General features: G+C 44.6%; 1 protein-coding gene across 1 annotated transcript; it reads left to right on the forward strand.

Moving 5' to 3' along the window:
• Positions 1–427: 427 nt before the first annotated feature.
• mafgb (v-maf avian musculoaponeurotic fibrosarcoma oncogene homolog Gb) lies at positions 428–17,430 on the forward strand. Its single transcript, XM_076145683.1, has 3 exons — positions 428–589; positions 11,672–11,737; positions 11,886–17,430. Exons 2-3 carry the CDS (start codon positions 11,702–11,704, stop codon positions 12,369–12,371), a joined length of 522 nt encoding a protein of 173 aa, XP_076001798.1. The 5' UTR covers positions 428–589; positions 11,672–11,701; the 3' UTR covers positions 12,372–17,430.
• The last annotated feature ends 3 nt before the right edge of the window (positions 17,431–17,433 follow it).

Genomic DNA, 17,433 nt, shown 5'->3' on the forward strand with positions numbered 1-17,433 from the left:
GACTGTTGTGACATAAATGAAGTTTACGGTTCATTTAAACAGAGAGTCTGCAAATAGATTTTTAAATATCAGAACTCACATGCACTGAATAGATGCGTCTCATAGAGTCTCAAGCAAATACACTTCATTCAGAGTACATTAGTACAGCTATGTTTATGCACATAGATGTTAATTGGGCCTTTACTACAAACCAGTTCATCTAATTGCTCCAATAATTAGACTTACTCCGTCTCTGTCACTGATTCAAATGTCAGCTCTAACTTTAGCCGTTTGCAGAGAGGTGGGGTTGTCTTGTCACACTTTCCACGGTGGCTGTTGTTAACACGCAGAAACAGCCCGTCCCGCTGTAGTACCGCCTCATGTCTCTTTAAATGCGGCTTGCGTAGATCCTTCATGAATGAAACCATGTGATCCAAACATCATTTGACGTCTGGCGCCTCCGACCGTAGACTAAAACAAGCGAGGAAGGAGTGGATATATGTGGGGATCTGAGGAGGCGTGAGCGGAGGAATACATTTCTCCAACTGTCGCTCTCAACACGGGCTCGACCATCCAGCGGCAAAGCCAACCGGCGCCGGTTTGACTTCTGGTGAGTCAGCTTCGTCGAAATCAAAACTCAAAATTGTGTGAAAGTGCTGAATATAGATGTGTTGTTTTGCTGAGTGTGCACGGTCACCGCCGCTATCGCCGCCGTACGCGGGCACGCTTCTGTCGCCGCACGTCCCGGTGAGCGCCGCTGCCGCTGCCGCCGCACCGACCGGTTCAGTCGAACGGGAGGGCAACGCCGCTGCTGTTTAAAGGGCTGGAGACCCCCAGACGAGTGCTGAATCATCACCACACCGTCCCCGTACATGCTCGCCATAGCCACACCGAGACTCTGACCGAGCAACCGGCGATTTCATAGCAGCAGAGACAAAGGGGGCTGATGTTACGTAGGCTGTCAAGCGTTAAAGCAGAGAAGAAGCCATGTGTCTGGATGAAACAGAGCAGCAGCCCGTGTGGAGAGTTCGACAACAAGAAGGCTTCACCGGCTGCTGAAATGATAGGGAATCCCCGTGTTTAATGGCTAATTAGCGGCTAGATATCCGGAAAAGCGAGAGTAGGGAGAGCCGGGGACACACGCGGACACAGAGGGACAACTTAGAGCCGCGCAAAGAGAGGAGGAAGCCCCCATAACAACAAACAGTCTAAGCGCTTAGCCGCTCTCGGTGTCCCCGCTCTGACGCGCTTGTAGCGGCGGGAGAGAAACTGGAAGCCGAGACGCGGCTGACGGTCTCCCCGTCCCCGGCCAACTGACTCCGTCCGCCTGTCGCTCTCTCCCGGCAGGTAAGGTGGTCAGTCAGCTGTTGGCTCCGTGTCTGGGTGTTTGTTTTGTTTGTTTTGCTTGTTTGTTGTCGTTGTTTTGTAATGGACCTGACAGTCTCTTCAGATAATCACCCGCTTGATTGCACGGTTGGAAGTAGACATTTCTGATAAACCTAAAACGGCAGCAGCAGCAACAACAACAACAACAAACGCGGCTGTGCGTAGCGTTTGTAACTGTCACCGGGCGGGTGTAAACCCGCTGTTAGTACGAGAGAGCCGCGTCGAGTGTTTGACATCTGCTTTGTGTCAAGCGGCACACAGGCCCGGTGTGTATCTGTGCATGTGAGCTTATCGTTCGGGGGTTTCTGTCGACTTTCTTCCCAGAAATGCGAAGCGTTTTCTGGGTACAACCGGGGCTACGAGCCGGCCGGCCGGGGCTCGCGCCGGAGATGCTGATTCATCACAACGTTGTTATTTCTCAACGTTAGCGCGAGCGGAGCGGAGGCATGAGGGAGCCATGGCAACAACATGGCACCGGCGCGAGGCGGCGGACAAAGGTCTGACGGGAGGAGGCACCGCTCGGTTTATATTTGGGCTCCTGCTTTAAAATAACCGTGCCTGCTCGCGTGCGCGGTGTTTACGGCGTAATAACGGCACCCACTCACACACATACACACACATTGCTGCAGTTCGTTTTGTTTCAAGGTGTATTTCACCACGTTTCCGTTAAAGTGGGTTAAGGAGAAATGGTAGGGTGAGCACATAGCCATGATAAATATGGTGTAAATAATTTTCTTATATTGTGACAAAAACCGACCTAAAGTGAACGTTATTGTCTTCTTTAAAAAAACAAAACAAAAAAAACAATGTTTTTTTTTGTTTCCCCCTCCAACCTTGTCTAAAACTCACACTTGACAAAGCAAAGTGAGCTATGTCTTACAGCAGAATTGACTGGTGTGTAATTATCATTACATGTATATGGGCAAAGTCACAATAATGCTTCAGGGGGGAGAACAACTTCAAGTGGCTGCTTATGTGGAGAGCAACTTTGTTAGAGCCTATGTGCCTGACAGATTAATATATATGTCAAAAAAAGAGAAGAAGAAGAAGAAAAACGAACCTGCCTCAGTGAAGGGAGGTCTCATGGGTTGCAAAGGAGTATCTTGTGATTGATCTTTTCTCAGTGAGGCTATTATCTGCAGCCTGGTAGCAACCTGGATGAGCAGTGCAACTCTTAAACACTGAAGAGTAATAGGGAAGCTCGGTGGGCTCAAGAAAAACAGAAACTTCACCCCCTAATGACTCCATAGCAGCAGCTTTAGTCCGAGTCAGCACTCTGTGGAGTGTATCAAAAGTATGTAGTAAGCAAGTTGGCAAGTACTGTAATAGAGGGTCATAATGATGAAACAGTTGTATCAGTATTGGAGAGAAGAGCACCTCCACCCCCCTCTTGCTGTCTTTTTCTCTCTCTCACACACACACACACACACACACACTTCTCCCATTTCTTTTTCTCCAAACGCACACATACACACACACACACACAACCTAGGGGCTAAGCTTTTTATACTTGGTATCAGTATTTAATCAGTGCTTGAAGTGCATTTCTCTGTCAAGTACTTTCCCCATCCTTCCCTGGTGTTCACGGTAATTGAACGCTGACCAATGCTTATGTGTGCAACTTTGCTGATGGTGGCGGAGCGGCAAGACGCGCAGAGCAAGGGGATGAAGGAAGAGGGAGGAAGAATGAGAGATGGGATTTGCGGAGAGATTGAGAACAAGGACCTTTTTGTCTTCAAGGCATTCCCCTGAAAATGCTGAGGCGAAGCAAATGCGCTCTCGCTTGACAGATGGCGTTTTCACTTGTTACTTACCACAGCTAGTTTCTTTGCCTTGTCGTGTGTGTGTGTGTGTGTGTGTGTGTGTGTGTGTGTGTGTGTGTGTGTGTGCATGTGCATGTGACAGACAATGAAGAGAGCAGCAGATATAAAACACACCTATAAGATGCAAATATCTATAGTAGCGATACAGGGTTAACGTGAAAGTTGGGTACAAACCTATGTTTTAGAAAGTGCGTGTGTGTGTTTGTGTGTGAGAGGGCCTGGCTGCTGCATTGGGAAATTATTTTGTTATCAGTTGACCATTACAACATGAAGTTTGCGACAGTTGATCTGGTTTCGCCCTGAGGGTTCCCTTTAACATGAAGAAATCCAAAGTAACAACAAGTGCAACATCACGCCACATCCTGCACATCAGAGCGGTGTGACAAAAGTGACTTGTCTGATCCCCCGAGCGAGCAAAGGTCAAGTTGATGAGACACAGTGTCCAGGTGGGTGAGAGATGGGGCAGGAGCAGACAGGTGTCCACTGGAAGGAACAGCTCCACTCCGGTTATTTATATGCGTTGATAGATTTGTAACTTTGTCTTGGTTCCTATAGATTTACAGTGAAAGAACGCTGCTGTAAACATCTGTGTAATCGCCTTTTGTTAACACTTTGTCAGGTTGAGGGGGGGTGTGCGATATTTCAATGTATAATACAGAATAACTTTGCTGGACACAGTTTGGACAACTTTAAGCTGCACGATGGTTGGATTTATTGCAGGGATATTGTAGCGGATTGCATTAGATTGCACATGTGTTCAGGATGTTGTATCTGTCCACTCCCTGTGTGTGTTGTGCACTGACGTGATGCGGTGTGTGTGTGTGTGTGTGTGTGTGTGTGTGTGTGTGTGTGTGTGTGTGACAGAGAGACACAGAAAGCGAGAGAGAGAGAGAGTGTTTTTCTTGTTCCAAGGAGAATTCTTAAGACACCTCTGTGTGTTTATGAGGTTGTTTACAGCTGGGATCTATTTCAGAAAAGTCTCTTAAGACTGCAAATTTCTGAGAGTGAGAGAAGTGAAAAAAAAAGAAAAAAAGAAGAGAGAAGTAAAAGCAGGAATATAGGACGGAAGCTGAGAATGTGCGTGTGTGTGTTTGAGAGAGAGCGAGAGAGAGAGACAGATGGGGGAGAGAGAGAAAGGAAAGCAGTGGGGCAGATCAATAGTCGAGTGTTTTTTCTCCACAGTAATGATGAAATATGGTGTAAGCAGATCTGGTGCATAATCATTGCTGTGCTCCACTGTTTTCCTTCCTCTGTGTGTGTGTATCTGTGTGTGTGTGTGCGTGTGTGTGTTTGCCCTTGTGTTGTTTTTCTTCTTCTTTTATTTCGCCTGTGTGTGTGTGTGTCTAAACATATTTCCCCTCAAGTGCCTAACCCATATTTACATAACCTCCCCGAGAACCTAAGAAGGTGTAAAATCTAGAGAAACGCCATTGCAATGTGTCGAAAAGGCAAAAAAAAAGAATGAAGAAAAGGACAACATATTTAAATTCAGATGAAGTGGCTGCAGTTCCTAACAGAATCAACCCTTGCAGTAGCTTGTTTTTCTCTGCACAATAACCACATTTACAAAGCTGTTTATCTGTACCAATAATCTCTCTCTTTGATCAGTAATCCTTCAGTCCAAGCGCTCGTGTTTTGCCTCTGAGGACCTCTGATTTACATTGGAGCTTTTCCAGAGTTAAACTTCATCCGTCTCCCCCCCCCCCCCCCCCCCCCCCCCCCCCCCCACACACACACACAGATGCGCGCACACACACACACACACACACACACACACACTGAACTGTGATTTAGTTTAGCATCAGAGTGGAGATATTGAAAGTGGTTTCTAGCTGCAGAGATGCAAGGCTCTGGTAACGGTAGAATCCATACCAGAGGTTGTCTACCAGTTGCATCATCTCTCTGCGCCAACTTGCCGCATTTTCTAACTGCAGTGTGTTGATCCCAGGATTGCAGTGTGAATATCGGGCATATTTGAATGAAAACAGCTTTGATTCAAGCCAAGGAGCAACGAGGGTTGAACACGGATAACAGTGTCGCTCAAATGTGGCAGCCATCCTTTGGCTACACCTGTAGCATGAAGTGGTCTCCACGTAACAACACTTCGTTCACAGCTACGTTTTAATATCTTAGTTCACACTGAGACAGTAGACTGCGTGTCACAGCTTTATTTTGGTGAAACATTGAGCCGATAAAGATCACAGTTAAGCTAGGCTATGTTTCCCCCGTGGAGTCGTCACAGATCTCTGGGTGTCTTTGTTTTGCGAGTTTCGCTGCCACAGTAGGGATGTGTGATGTAAACTTAAAATAGCATGTATAATATAACGTATTTCAGTATAATTCTTTGGTAGCAATTCTCAGAATAATATAGACATATTTAATAAAGTACCCATGGTTTAAGCTCTGATTCATGGCTATGATTTGCCCTCCAGTGCTAACAGCCCCTATTTTAGTATTTTACCAAACATAAGCATCACCAAGTTAGGTTTACCTGGAGCGAGCAGGGCACTTTCACCATCTGCTTAGGCCCCTTGAAATATGTTGGCCCCTGTGGTCTTTGGGAAAGAAGCTTGTTTTTTATAGGCAGCAGCTGCACAGCTCACAGTGGCTGTTAGCGCGGCGCAGGTTGGGCCTACGGCTGCAAAGTACCGTTAGCATTGCATCGTGTGTCTGGCTGCTGCTATTTAGATTCAAGCTTTTTGACCGTTTCAGATTGGCGTCACATCTTCAGCCTTTGCTTTGCTAGTTTGACTCCAGCCTTTGTTCAGCTAGCTTCTACAGTGGAATCGGCGTCACTTGCCTGCTTGTTTTGGGGCATAAATCAGCTTTTTGGCTCTTCTCCTGGTGTGACTTTCTTTGTATTCGCCAGATGTTTTCCTGCTTCAGGCGATCAAACACATTTGCTGTGTTGCCACCAGCAGCCGACCCGCTGCTTTCCTCCACGCTGGTTTTTTTTTCTCGCACATGCTCCGAAAATGCTTCAACATATCATCACGCATCCAATCTGGCAATACAACCATACAAAAAGTAAATGGGTATTGTACTGTGTGGCACAAGCTTTATGTGTGTTTCACTCTTATGGAAGACAGTAAGAAACAAACACACACACACACACACACACACACACACACACACACACACACACCAGTATTTGACTGAGTTACCATCAGCATTGTAATTGAGTGACAGCAAACCAAACCCAACTCCCTCTTTACTTTTCCCTCCTAAATGTTTGCCTGGTTTGGGATGAAATCTCCCTCATGATGTGGCTGCTAATGATGAATGTGTGTGTCTGAGTGATGCTTTGCTGGCTCACACTGGGGCCCCGCACCTCTTCCTCTCACTTTGAATATTTATTTGCTGAGTTGGGATGTCGAGTGTCTAGGGGAAATAAACTAGCATGTTTTTCACCTTATCGTCATCTTCCCTTGCAGCACTCTGTTTCAGTTATTCACACACACGCACACACACACACATTCACACACACACTAAGAGAACCAAATTAACCTACATGGTTTCTCTCCTCAAAAAAGTCCTTATGAAATACAAAAAAGAGCCGGCGCTCAATTGCCTGACAGTGCAGTTTTTTTTTGCTTGTGTTGGGAAATTTGTCATCACACTTCGACTTACTACCTGGAATGGGAAAAACGTGTCGACGCCAGGACTTTTTCTCGCCTTTAATAACACACTTGCACAAACACTGTTTTTCACACACACACCCCCACACACACTTCAACCACGCGCACACACACAATACTCTTTTTGAACTCTCAGAGAGGAGTGTGAAAGTGATCACTCCTCCCTCTCTCTCTCTCTCTCTCCCTCTCTCCCTCCCTCCATATATTGTAATATGCGTACGAGACACTGTCTTCTTTTCCGAGTCTCTTCCTTCACTGTTCCGTGTGAATTCTCCGTCTCCTGCCCTCTCTGTGTTATCGTGCTTATTTCACGCTCTGCATAGCTCCTAGTTAATAGCGTCCTGCTCTTTCTTCACACACACAGAGCGTGAACTCGTCTCATTTCATCTCCACCTTCCCTCCACGGCCCCGTATCTCCTCCCTGAGCCTGTTCACCAGTTGCCATTATTGCTGAACTGATTCCTAATTCTCAATTAGCCCAGACACAGTGCTCGTCGTTTAATTATTTACAGACTCCCCCAAAGCTGTAAGACCACACTAGATCAATGAGCACAGCGCCTCTTCTTTTTTTTTAACACAGGTGGGCTGGAGCCTGGAACCAGTCCGAGGTTTTTATTTCACGCTCTCGATGTTTCTTTCTCTTTGAGTCTCTCCATCATGTCCCTCTCTGTCTTCCCTCGCCACCGCCTGCCACCATTTGTGTTCTCGGTATCGGCTGGAGGGAACGGCGTTAAAGCAGTCATGGGGTAAATTCAATGGAGATGAACTCGCTGACTGTCTTGCAAATTTAGTGTCTCCTAGTTTATCCTGATCACCTTCTATAAGTGCCAAAGGTTGTTTCAAAATGCCCTTGCCAGTGATTTGTTTTGAGCCTGTTACAAGCTTTTAAGGGATTCTCTTTCTAAGAAATTCCTCTCTGTGCGGCGGTAGCGGCCAGACGAAGAGCTTCTCTCAAACAAGATTAATTAGAAGCGTCTGGAGCCAGGAAAACACTCGTATAGACTTCATCATCGTGTGCGATGGCGCAGGATGGAGAGTATGGAGCCGTGCTATCTGTCCCGTTCCATTTCCCCTGCTGCTTAAATGCTCTTTACATGCTCGGTGATCACTGCGTTCACGTTTTTGCCGGGTTACTACACTCATTCCTTCACTGGGACTTGATTTGGATCTGAACCTCTTCTGTGTACGTGTGTGAGTGTGAGTGTGAGCGTGTGCGTGCGTGTGTGTGTGTGTGTGTGTGTGTGTGTGTGTGTGTGTGTGTGTGTGTAAGAAGAGAGAGGATGAGGGGGGGGGAGCAGCAGTTTCATTGTGTTGGATCAGCTTCAGAACTTTTCTAATTGGAGGTTTTAGTCGTGGTCGTTGCTGAGTTCAGGGTTTTTACCTCCTCCTCAACCCCAATCCCCCTCCATCCATCCCTCCCTCCCTCCCTGGTCCTCTCTCTCTCTCTCTCTCTCCCCCTCCCCCCACCATACCCAACAGCTAAGCTCTTACAAATGTGTTGAGGATGCATTTTCACCCCAACGCTTTACCGCCCCCTCCTCCTACTCCTTCTCCACCTCCTTCGCCGTGCTCACTCCCTCCTGTTGTTCTCCCTCATCGCCGCTCCTCTATCCCCACCTCTGTCCTCCTCTCCCCCCACCCCACTCACTTGCCTCTCTCTTTTTCTTCTCTTCTTTCTCCCTTGTCATTTGCAATCCCCCCCCCAAACCCGTCCACCCTTCCGTACTCAGCATTTTCCTCTGCTGTGGGTGTGATGTCTCCGCTGTAACGCTAATCAGCTCTGGAGGCGTCAGCATTCTTTCAGTCCTCCTTCACACACTGCACCCCCCCCCCCCCCACCCCCCCCCCCCCCACCTTACCTAGTCTGTCTTCACTTTGCCACTAACTCTTCTTTCTACTTTATCTTTGTTTCTCTCCCTTCTAGATTTTCCCTTCTCCTTCTCACCTCTTCTCCCATCCCTCTGTCCCCACGTCCTGTCCTCTGTGTATGTGTGTGTGTGTGTGTGTGTGTGTGTATGTGTGTGATGACTCTCCACTGTAACGGTAAGCAGCTCTGCTCTTGAGTCGTCAGCGTTCTTTCAGTTGCTCCATAAAATTACAGCCTGCCGCAGCAAAAAAAAGCCGTCTGTAGTAGCAACAGTGGCTGTGGCATTGACCACTCCGCAGCGACCACCTCACCAGCCGGACGGGAAGGACACCTTTGGCAATGAGTGTGTATGTGTGTGAGTGCACATGCAAGATGAATGGCGATGTCTTTCCTCAGCAGCTGATCCTTAACCCGGATGACTTACACGTGGCCTTAGATCACAGAAAACACACACACACACAAACGCACACGCACACGCACACGCACATGCAAAAGCACACGCACACACACACACACACACACACACATACATGCACACAAACTACTTTACTGCAGTTTTGTCTTGTGTTGTAGGTCAAGTTGAAACGGGGTCCAAATTGTATTTGTTGTGCTGCTCTCCCAGTCTGACTGCTGCTGTTGATAAGAACAAAGAAAACATTTATCAGAAGTAATCTTTACTAAATAGTAGAAGTAGAGTGAGTGAATAGTTTCATACTATAACTGTTTTTCTATTCATACTGAATTGCCTTTTTATTGGTGAATAAGATAATAGATTCCTTTCAATCTTTTTCTTCAATAGAAAATAGATGATCAAAGAGGTTAGCTGATGCCGAGTGTCAGTGTTGATACTGAAGCTACAGATCTTGGCAGTGCAATTGTGCCGCTTGCTCGTAGCTTTCGTCGAAGATAAATAACGATTATCATCGGCATGTTTCCACCAATGTCTAAAGCCTCTAAATATAGCTACATTTGCATGAAATGTACCTGCAGTGAAGGATTTTACATGTTTGTTTTATTGTAGCCCAGTGGCATGGTGGCAGGGGAATGTCTATATGTGTGTCTGTGCATGTGTGTGCTTTTTGTTTGCATGTTGATGGGGCATGGGGGGGATGGGCATTGGGCACAGGGGAAATAAAACTGTGCCTGGCAGGAAAAAAACGCCTCCTTTTTGCCCCTCTGTTCTCGCTCCCCCCCTCACCCTGCCCCCACCCCCCAGCCACCCCCGGTTTCCACATCTTTGATCCATCTTTTGTGCAACGATTCACCTCCAGCTGTGGGTACGTAAGGCTGTATCCCGTGAAAACACAAGAGTGAAGGATGGAAGGCATCCCATTATGAAGAGGCAGCTCTGTTATATGTATGCTAAGTACATGCATAGTTAAAAAAAGAGTGTTTGGTTTATAATTGATTGAACGCATTGAGGAGTGCTTGACGTCTGGATGAGGCAAACAGCTGCTGGGTCGGCGCTTGCGAACCTTCACATGGACTTTTTGTCAAGAGTTGGTGTGAACGTTGCATATTTGTGCGTACTTGTGCACACGTGTGTTGGTATCGGCACGCTTCTTTGATCCACAGCTATTTATAACTGTAGAGGTGATTGTGGCATACTCACTAACGCACAAACTAGACAAGTGCATTGTGGGGGAGGATTGCTTTGCTTTCCAGAGGAAGAAAATGACATCCTCATGAGAGTGAAAGCAAGCAGGCGCTGATGCTGAAGCACAAGCTCACTTATTCAGACTGCATGACTTGTGAATGAAGGCAAAAAAATCAATGCAGAATCTTGTTGAACTTGGTTTAACTGCTTACCTTTTAAAAGTGGCTCTGATGTGAAATGCATGTTGACAGAACAGACTGTCTTTAATCAGCAAATTGGCTTAACTAAATCTCTGATTCAGCATTATTACTTAGGTGTAGTTGTTTAGCTGAAATGCAGCTTTAATACCTTGAGGACAAGAATATTTCCACTGCATGCTGGACGTAGCATTGACCCCTCCTCACCTCTATGAGCCCTTCGGCCTTTCCTCTGCCTGCGGCTGCGTTTTAGGCAAAGTGTCGCAGTTTAGGATGGAGTGACAGGGCTTCAAAAAAGTGAGCAGAGATTTGTATGGTGGGGGTGGGGGTGGGGTGTGAGGGATGAGAGAGGAGTGAGATCAAGAATCTGCTGAGTCATCATGACCGGTCTCATGATGATCACTCAGCAGCAGCAACAATAGCTGCCCTTTATCGAACACACACACACACACACAGGTCTGAGAGATGAGAGCCAGAACAACACACTACAAAGCCTCACATTGAGGCTGGTAGAGACGCTCCTCTGTGGAGCTGTGCGCTCTCAGGACTGACCTCATCTTTAGCACTTCCCTGCTCCCTCTGTGCTGACTTCTGATTCATACTGTTTCCCTCCAACCTTTTGTCTCTTGTTTCCACTTTGATTCAAACATTGTTCTTTTTAATTTGCTATGACTGTTAGGTGTTTGTTTTTTAACTTCTGCCCTCTGTAACCTGATTCTAGTAAGGGTAAGGTGCGTGTGTGTGTGTGTATTGTGGCTCTTACAGTTGGTTTTCCCCTGGGCTGCTTCCCACAAATTTTACCACTTCCTCTTCTTTCACGATCATTTCATTCCTACTGGCCTACATCCAACCAATTAGAGTTCAGCAGCACAAAGGCAGTGGGCACCGTCAGTTTAACCACCAGGAAACAGGAAGTCAGGGAAATTCTGAGAAATGTTTGTGCACGTGTGTGTCACTTTCACTCACACATGCATATACATAAAACATGTTCACATTCGGCATGTTTCCACTGGTTCTGATGGGTGCCATAGACAGACTTTCAATTCATTTTCAAAGAGCTGGTATTCTTTAGCTTACAGACTTTATTCTGCCTTCTAACTCGACATAGATCTTGAATCTGCTTTATCTGGGGGTTTTTTATGTGAGACCCTTTTCCGACTAAGTGACGTGTTTCATCTCATTAGGTCTGTTCAGAAGAGCAGAGCTCTTGTGGCATGACGACGACAAACAAAGGAAATAAAGCCTTGAAGGTAAGCTGTGCGTTCTTTGTAAACTATATGTTATATGTTGCCTGTGAATTATTTATTTTTTGTATTTGTAGAATTGTATGTACATTTAAGCTTAGTGACATGTGTTATCTTTCACCCTGTTTCTCCTCCTGCATTTCCCCTTGTTCAGGTGAAGCGTGAGCCTGGGGAGAATGGCACCAGCCTGACAGATGACGAGCTGGTAACCATGTCAGTGCGGGAGCTAAACCAGCACCTCCGAGGGCTCACCAAAGATGAGATCCTGCAACTGAAGCAGCGACGACGCACCCTAAAGAACCGCGGTTACGCCGCCAGCTGCCGGGTGAAGCGTGTCACCCAGAAGGAGGAGCTGGAGAAGCAGAAGGCCCAGCTGCAGCAGGAGGTGGACAAACTAGCCAATGAGAACGCTTCAATGCGTGTGGAGCTTGATGCTCTGAGGTCTAAGTATGAGGCATTACAGACCTTTGCCAGAACTGTGGCGCGAAGCCCGACCGTGGGGGTCGGCGTGAGGGCCGGAGGGGGAGGAGGAGGTGGAGGGTTGGCGTCATCAGTCATTGGTCCTCTTATACCAGGCAAGGTGGCTACAGCAACAAGTGTGATTACAATAGTCAAGTCCAAAACAGATGCACGGTCTTGAGGGAGAGGAGGGTACATGGATGGAGTTCTGCTGGATCAGTGTAATCCCCTGTAGGTCTCTGCTGGCCACCTCTCCTCTAACTGCACTGACTCAAAGCAGCCGGGCAGCTGTCAGATCACCTCAGCGTGGTTCTGTCACCTGTCACACATCAGTGCAGATGAAGGACAGGATGGAAGCGGGGGAATAATTGGAGACTATTAAGAGCAGCTCTTGGTCAGCGCATCATCATTTAGCACAGATACACAGGGTTCCTTTGATCACTGAAAGCCTGGGGAGGTTTTTGCTAGATTTTGTGCAGTTGCCATTTCAATCAGTGGAGTGTTCCAGGTTAGGTTGAACTCTCCGTAGGTGTTGGATATCTTAATTGGCCACACGAAATATAAACATTCTCAATTCGTGGATTACGCCTGTTAATAATGCAAAGGCTGGTTTTATGGATGAGTCACAGGAATGTCGTGGTATTTGATTCACAAAGTGTTGGAACCCTGATTATATGTATATGTCATATAAATCCAAAAGAATACAGAATTTCATGTGATGTGCAGATGAAGAAGTCCCATCTTGCTCCACCAAGCCAAGAACTTTTTCAGAAAACTACTGTCAAAAATATATATTACACAATGGTGGTAACTGTATTTCTACTGTTTTGTACTGTGTTGTCATTCACATGAGGTCCAAAGTGTATTCTCTGTGTGTGACTTGTTATACATCAGGAATTCTGTGAAATTCTGTGGTGCGTGTTCGTTTTGGTATTGCTATATTTAGTTAGCTGTATTTTTTGTACGATCTCTCTCTCTCTCTCTCTTTCTCTCTCTCTCTCTGGTTGTCTCTCTTTTCTATTAACTGTCTCTCTGTCCTTCCATTTTCCAACTCCTACTGGCTTCCATTCATACATACTCCCTGGCTATATGAGAGGAGGAGGAAGGCAAATCATAAAACAAACAAATGAAATGAATTGAAAAACAAAGATCTAAAAGTTCAGATGCAATAGGGGGAAATTCAGACGTGTCCGTAAGAGCAGATAGGCCTTTTTCTTTTTGCTTGTTGGATAAGTTATTCATAAAACATAATGCTACACTATCGATCAATACATTTTAATAAGCCCACTTAGTTGATAAGTCAGTTTGGATCTGATCTCACACACTTTCTAGTGATTTCTCAGTCCTTCTGCTGAGAAGGGAAATTGCTCTTTGATTTGAAAACCAAGTCTGAAATTAACTTTTATCTCTCTGAACTCCTCTCAAAGTCTATTCAAGAAATTTGGTCGGGGGGAGTGCGTTGGTCACCTTTTGATATGTATCAAGAAGAAGTCAAGAGGATATAAGGAATTGTGGAAGGATGGTGGAAATGTAATGCAGGTGTCTGCTTGTACCTGTGCTTAATGAGACACACTGACCAATCAGGAATCAGGTTGTGACAGCATTTAACTATTGCGGTGTATTGTTGTAAGACCCATTTAGTAGCCATCAGGATTATTAATAATGAAAACAATAATGACAATATAGTAACACCAATTTATGTGACTTAGAAGTTCGTCCATTAAGAAAAAGGGGATTTTATGTTTGACTCCAATTTGTACGTCAACAACCAAAACTGAGTCAAAGTGGTTTTCTCTGGTTGATGAGCAAATGTGACCGCTGACTAATCACACAACAAACACAGACATCTCAGCTGTCAAAAAGAAAGATGTGCAGATGTTTTGCTTGAATTTCCAGTCACACAAATGGATGTTATCTCCCATGAGCTGTACCATAAACGTAGTCTTATGTGGTGTGCTATACTCAAATGGAATCTTTGTCTTTGTATGGTGAAGTCTGGAATTTTATAAAGACAATTATCTTTGCATTGTTTGTAAACAACCTGTAAAAGAAAAGGTATAACAAAATCTGTTTGATAAACAGTATCTCTCTATTTTGCAATTGTACCAAAAGTGGCTTAACTACTGAAGTCAATAGCTTTGTTTTCTCTAGTGACTAGGCACGTGTTTGTAACCGTGGGCTAGCGTGTGACGTGTGCTGTGTAGGTATGTGACGAGGTAATGTTCACCGCTCCATTATGTGACGTTGATTCTTGTTTGATTTCAGAGCAAAGCAGGTTGTGGCTCCAAACATAACGGCAGTCTGTTTCTAACAATAACATGCCCCGAAATTCAGCCTCAGACTTGTGCATTTCTTTTTTCTTCATTCATTATTTTCCTTCTGGTCTTTGCAGAGTCATTGTTGCAGATAAGAAATGACCTGTGAGTTAAGTTAAGTGTTGTGGTTGACCTCGGTGATGTGGCGTATTCAGGTCATCTGGCATTGGAGATAACAGGGATGCGAAAGTCTACAAGGCTGCATCTGCCATCACTCTTGCTCTTTTAATAAGTTATTTTTGTGGTGTGTAATTAAGATCATTTGTTTTTTGCTGTGTACATTTCCTATTGATGTGTATATTTAATGGTGATGCTGTTTTATTTGTTTTTGAAGTGTAAATGCCAGGGAAGTGAAACAGTTCTGTGTGCTGTTTTTATCACGTGAAGAAAAATAATCTATTTCTCTTAAATGTCTCACCTGTCAAAGGGTGAGGTTTACCATTATGATGTCCAATTGCCTCAAACATTTTAGCCAACACCTGATTCAAACTGAGTCCTTAACATACGTATAAGACATTTACCATGACAAAAAACATTACAAACATCCATGAGTCGTGTTTTACCTGAACTGCTACTTTCCACTGTGAAGAAAATTACATTAGCAACCTACTACTGTGCATTTACTGAGATTAGAAAAGTGTCATCTGTACCTGCGTTAGTCTATAATTCAAACACGAAAGGTGACCGATAAGAAGGGGGAGGGGTTGAGATTTAAAGAATTGAATAAAGCTTACACTGATAACATTTTGCCAGTTCAACCAACCGTGAAACTAGACGGCTACAAATGTCAAATGAAAATGTGTGATACATTTTTATTTCAGCACATGAATTCAATGGGACTTTCCCTACAAGCTAATCTAGGTACCAGTCGCCAAATGTTTATGTTATACAGAATGTATTTTGCAATGCTTTATATGGACGGGATTCTAGGATTGGTGATCTGTGAAATTGTTCCCGCTTCCATATAATCTCTCTCTCTCTCTGTTGGTGACTGCCTGTTACATTTACTTTTCAAATGATGTCATTGTCCTGTTTTAGACCGGAAGGTCTATTGTGATATATGGTCATGTTGTGATAAAGATAGGATGAGACGTGGCGCTACGACGAGGTCGCGTCAGGATAGAACAAAAGCTTGAAACTTCATGGTTCTTGTCAAAACACGCCACTGTCCCGTTGTACAAAATATGTTTGGACATAGTTTGTATTGTGTTTTTTGTGTTCCCCTCTTTTAAAGAGGATGCAAATGAAGTGAGTATACTGTACATATGGCAACATTGTCACTGTTGGTAAATGGGCATCTGAAATTATGCAAGCGGGTAGCATTTGTCTGCTACACTGGAACAGTTCTGCTCTTGTAGTTGTCTGAAGTTATGTGTCTTCATTTCAGGTAGAATGTGAAGTGACGAGGTTAAAAGCTTACAGGATAGCCAGAATGTTTAACTATATTTGCTTATCAAATACCACTAACAGTTTGTCCCTGTCTTTAAATCTGGCTTACAATGGGGTAGGTTACTTTGCTTCCTTCTTTTTTTCTCTCAAGTATTACGTTAACTGTGAAAGGAGTCAATTACACTGCAACTACTTCCCCCAAGTTCAGTTTGGGATCAGACAGAAGTGAAACATGCTTTACTTTTCACACAGATCCTCCATTTGACTTCAGGTTGATCATGATGTTTTGTCTTCCATAGTTTGATTCCACTTTTTGTCATGTTTTCCATCCCATGTGAAGCTGTGACTTGGGTCAGAGTGACGGTGTGTTGTCGTGCATGTCTCCCACCGGCCGCTGCAGAGCAGCCATTGGTCAGCAGTGAGCTAATGATAATCCAGACTGGGTTGCACTGGGGCTTTTCACAGCAGAGCATTGTGGGACATGCTGACCTTGTTTGGCACTGCCTGCATGGGGCCATTTCATCATAAAACCAAGCAAGCACTACTTCCCGTGTTCATAAACATTTTACAATAGCTAACAGGAATGTTGTGGACTCACTTGATAAAACACAGAGTTTCCCACTTCACATTTCACTCCTGTTTATACAGTCGGCATTGATGTGAACTCTGTCGGCTGTTGCGCCCTTCTCTCAAGCATACGATTATTCTAAGATGCAAATCATTAACTCCTTATCTTGCTGCTTGACCAATCAGTATGAAGCCATTCAGTTGTTTTCCTGTCTAGTGAATCATGCCACTAGACTGTAAAACCCTTTCACCTCTGATGCCGATCAATGAGAGTAAATGAACCAAGAATTCCTTTGATCGTTTGTTTGGTGTTTTCATCAATAATGTTCGCTTTGTCTCCCACTCTGCTCTCTCTCCCTCTCTCGCTTGGCTTCCACGCGCACACGCACGCACGCACGCACGCACGCACGCACGCACACGCACACACACGCGCGAAAAATTAATTCTTCCCCAGAGTTTTTTTGTTTAGTTTTTTTACCCTCTCATTTTTATTTCTCATCAAACCATACAGTATGTGGTGTACTGGTGAACATTTAACTAGTTTGCTCAAGGGAGCTGGAATATTTTTGTGTTTCTAAAGTATATAATGGTCAATTTAAAGCTATAGAAAAGTAGTGAGTTTGTGAGAATATGGCTTAGCCTATTCAGAAATGACCTTGTAATAGGAAATTCTGTGTTTTGTAATATTTCTGTATGGGGTGTAATAAATTATTCTATGACAGTACTTTCTATGGGAAAATACTTAAAATGTGACAGTCTTTGTAAGTATTTATCTTCAACTAAATTATTGTACTTTTTTGCAATTTGTAGATATGTAAGTGATGATGACAAGGTATTGGTAATCATAAAATTAATTGTTTCATCATCAGTCTGATGCATCTTTTAATTTATTGATGTATATACTGTATGTTTGTTGATAAACAGCTTACTTTATTTTGTATATGACCAATAAACATGTTTTAAGGCGAATCA

The sequence above is a fragment of the Genypterus blacodes genome, unplaced genomic scaffold (genome assembly GCF_046128005.1).
Source record: "Genypterus blacodes isolate CSIRO-AG114 ecotype Tasmania unplaced genomic scaffold, CSIRO-AGI_Gbla_v1 ptg000030l_1, whole genome shotgun sequence".
Taxonomy (NCBI): domain Eukaryota; kingdom Metazoa; phylum Chordata; class Actinopteri; order Ophidiiformes; family Ophidiidae; genus Genypterus; species Genypterus blacodes.

What these genes read in the sequence shown, in the direction of transcription:
- mafgb (XM_076145683.1), top strand. Translation starts at nt 11,702, where the DNA reads ATGACGACGACAAACAAAGGAAATAAAGCCTTGAAG. An exon ending in AAGGAAATAAAGCCTTGAAG is followed by an intron (nt 11,738 to 11,885) that starts GTAAGCTGTGCG and finishes CCCCTTGTTCAG; the next exon opens with GTGAAGCGTGAGCCTGGGGA.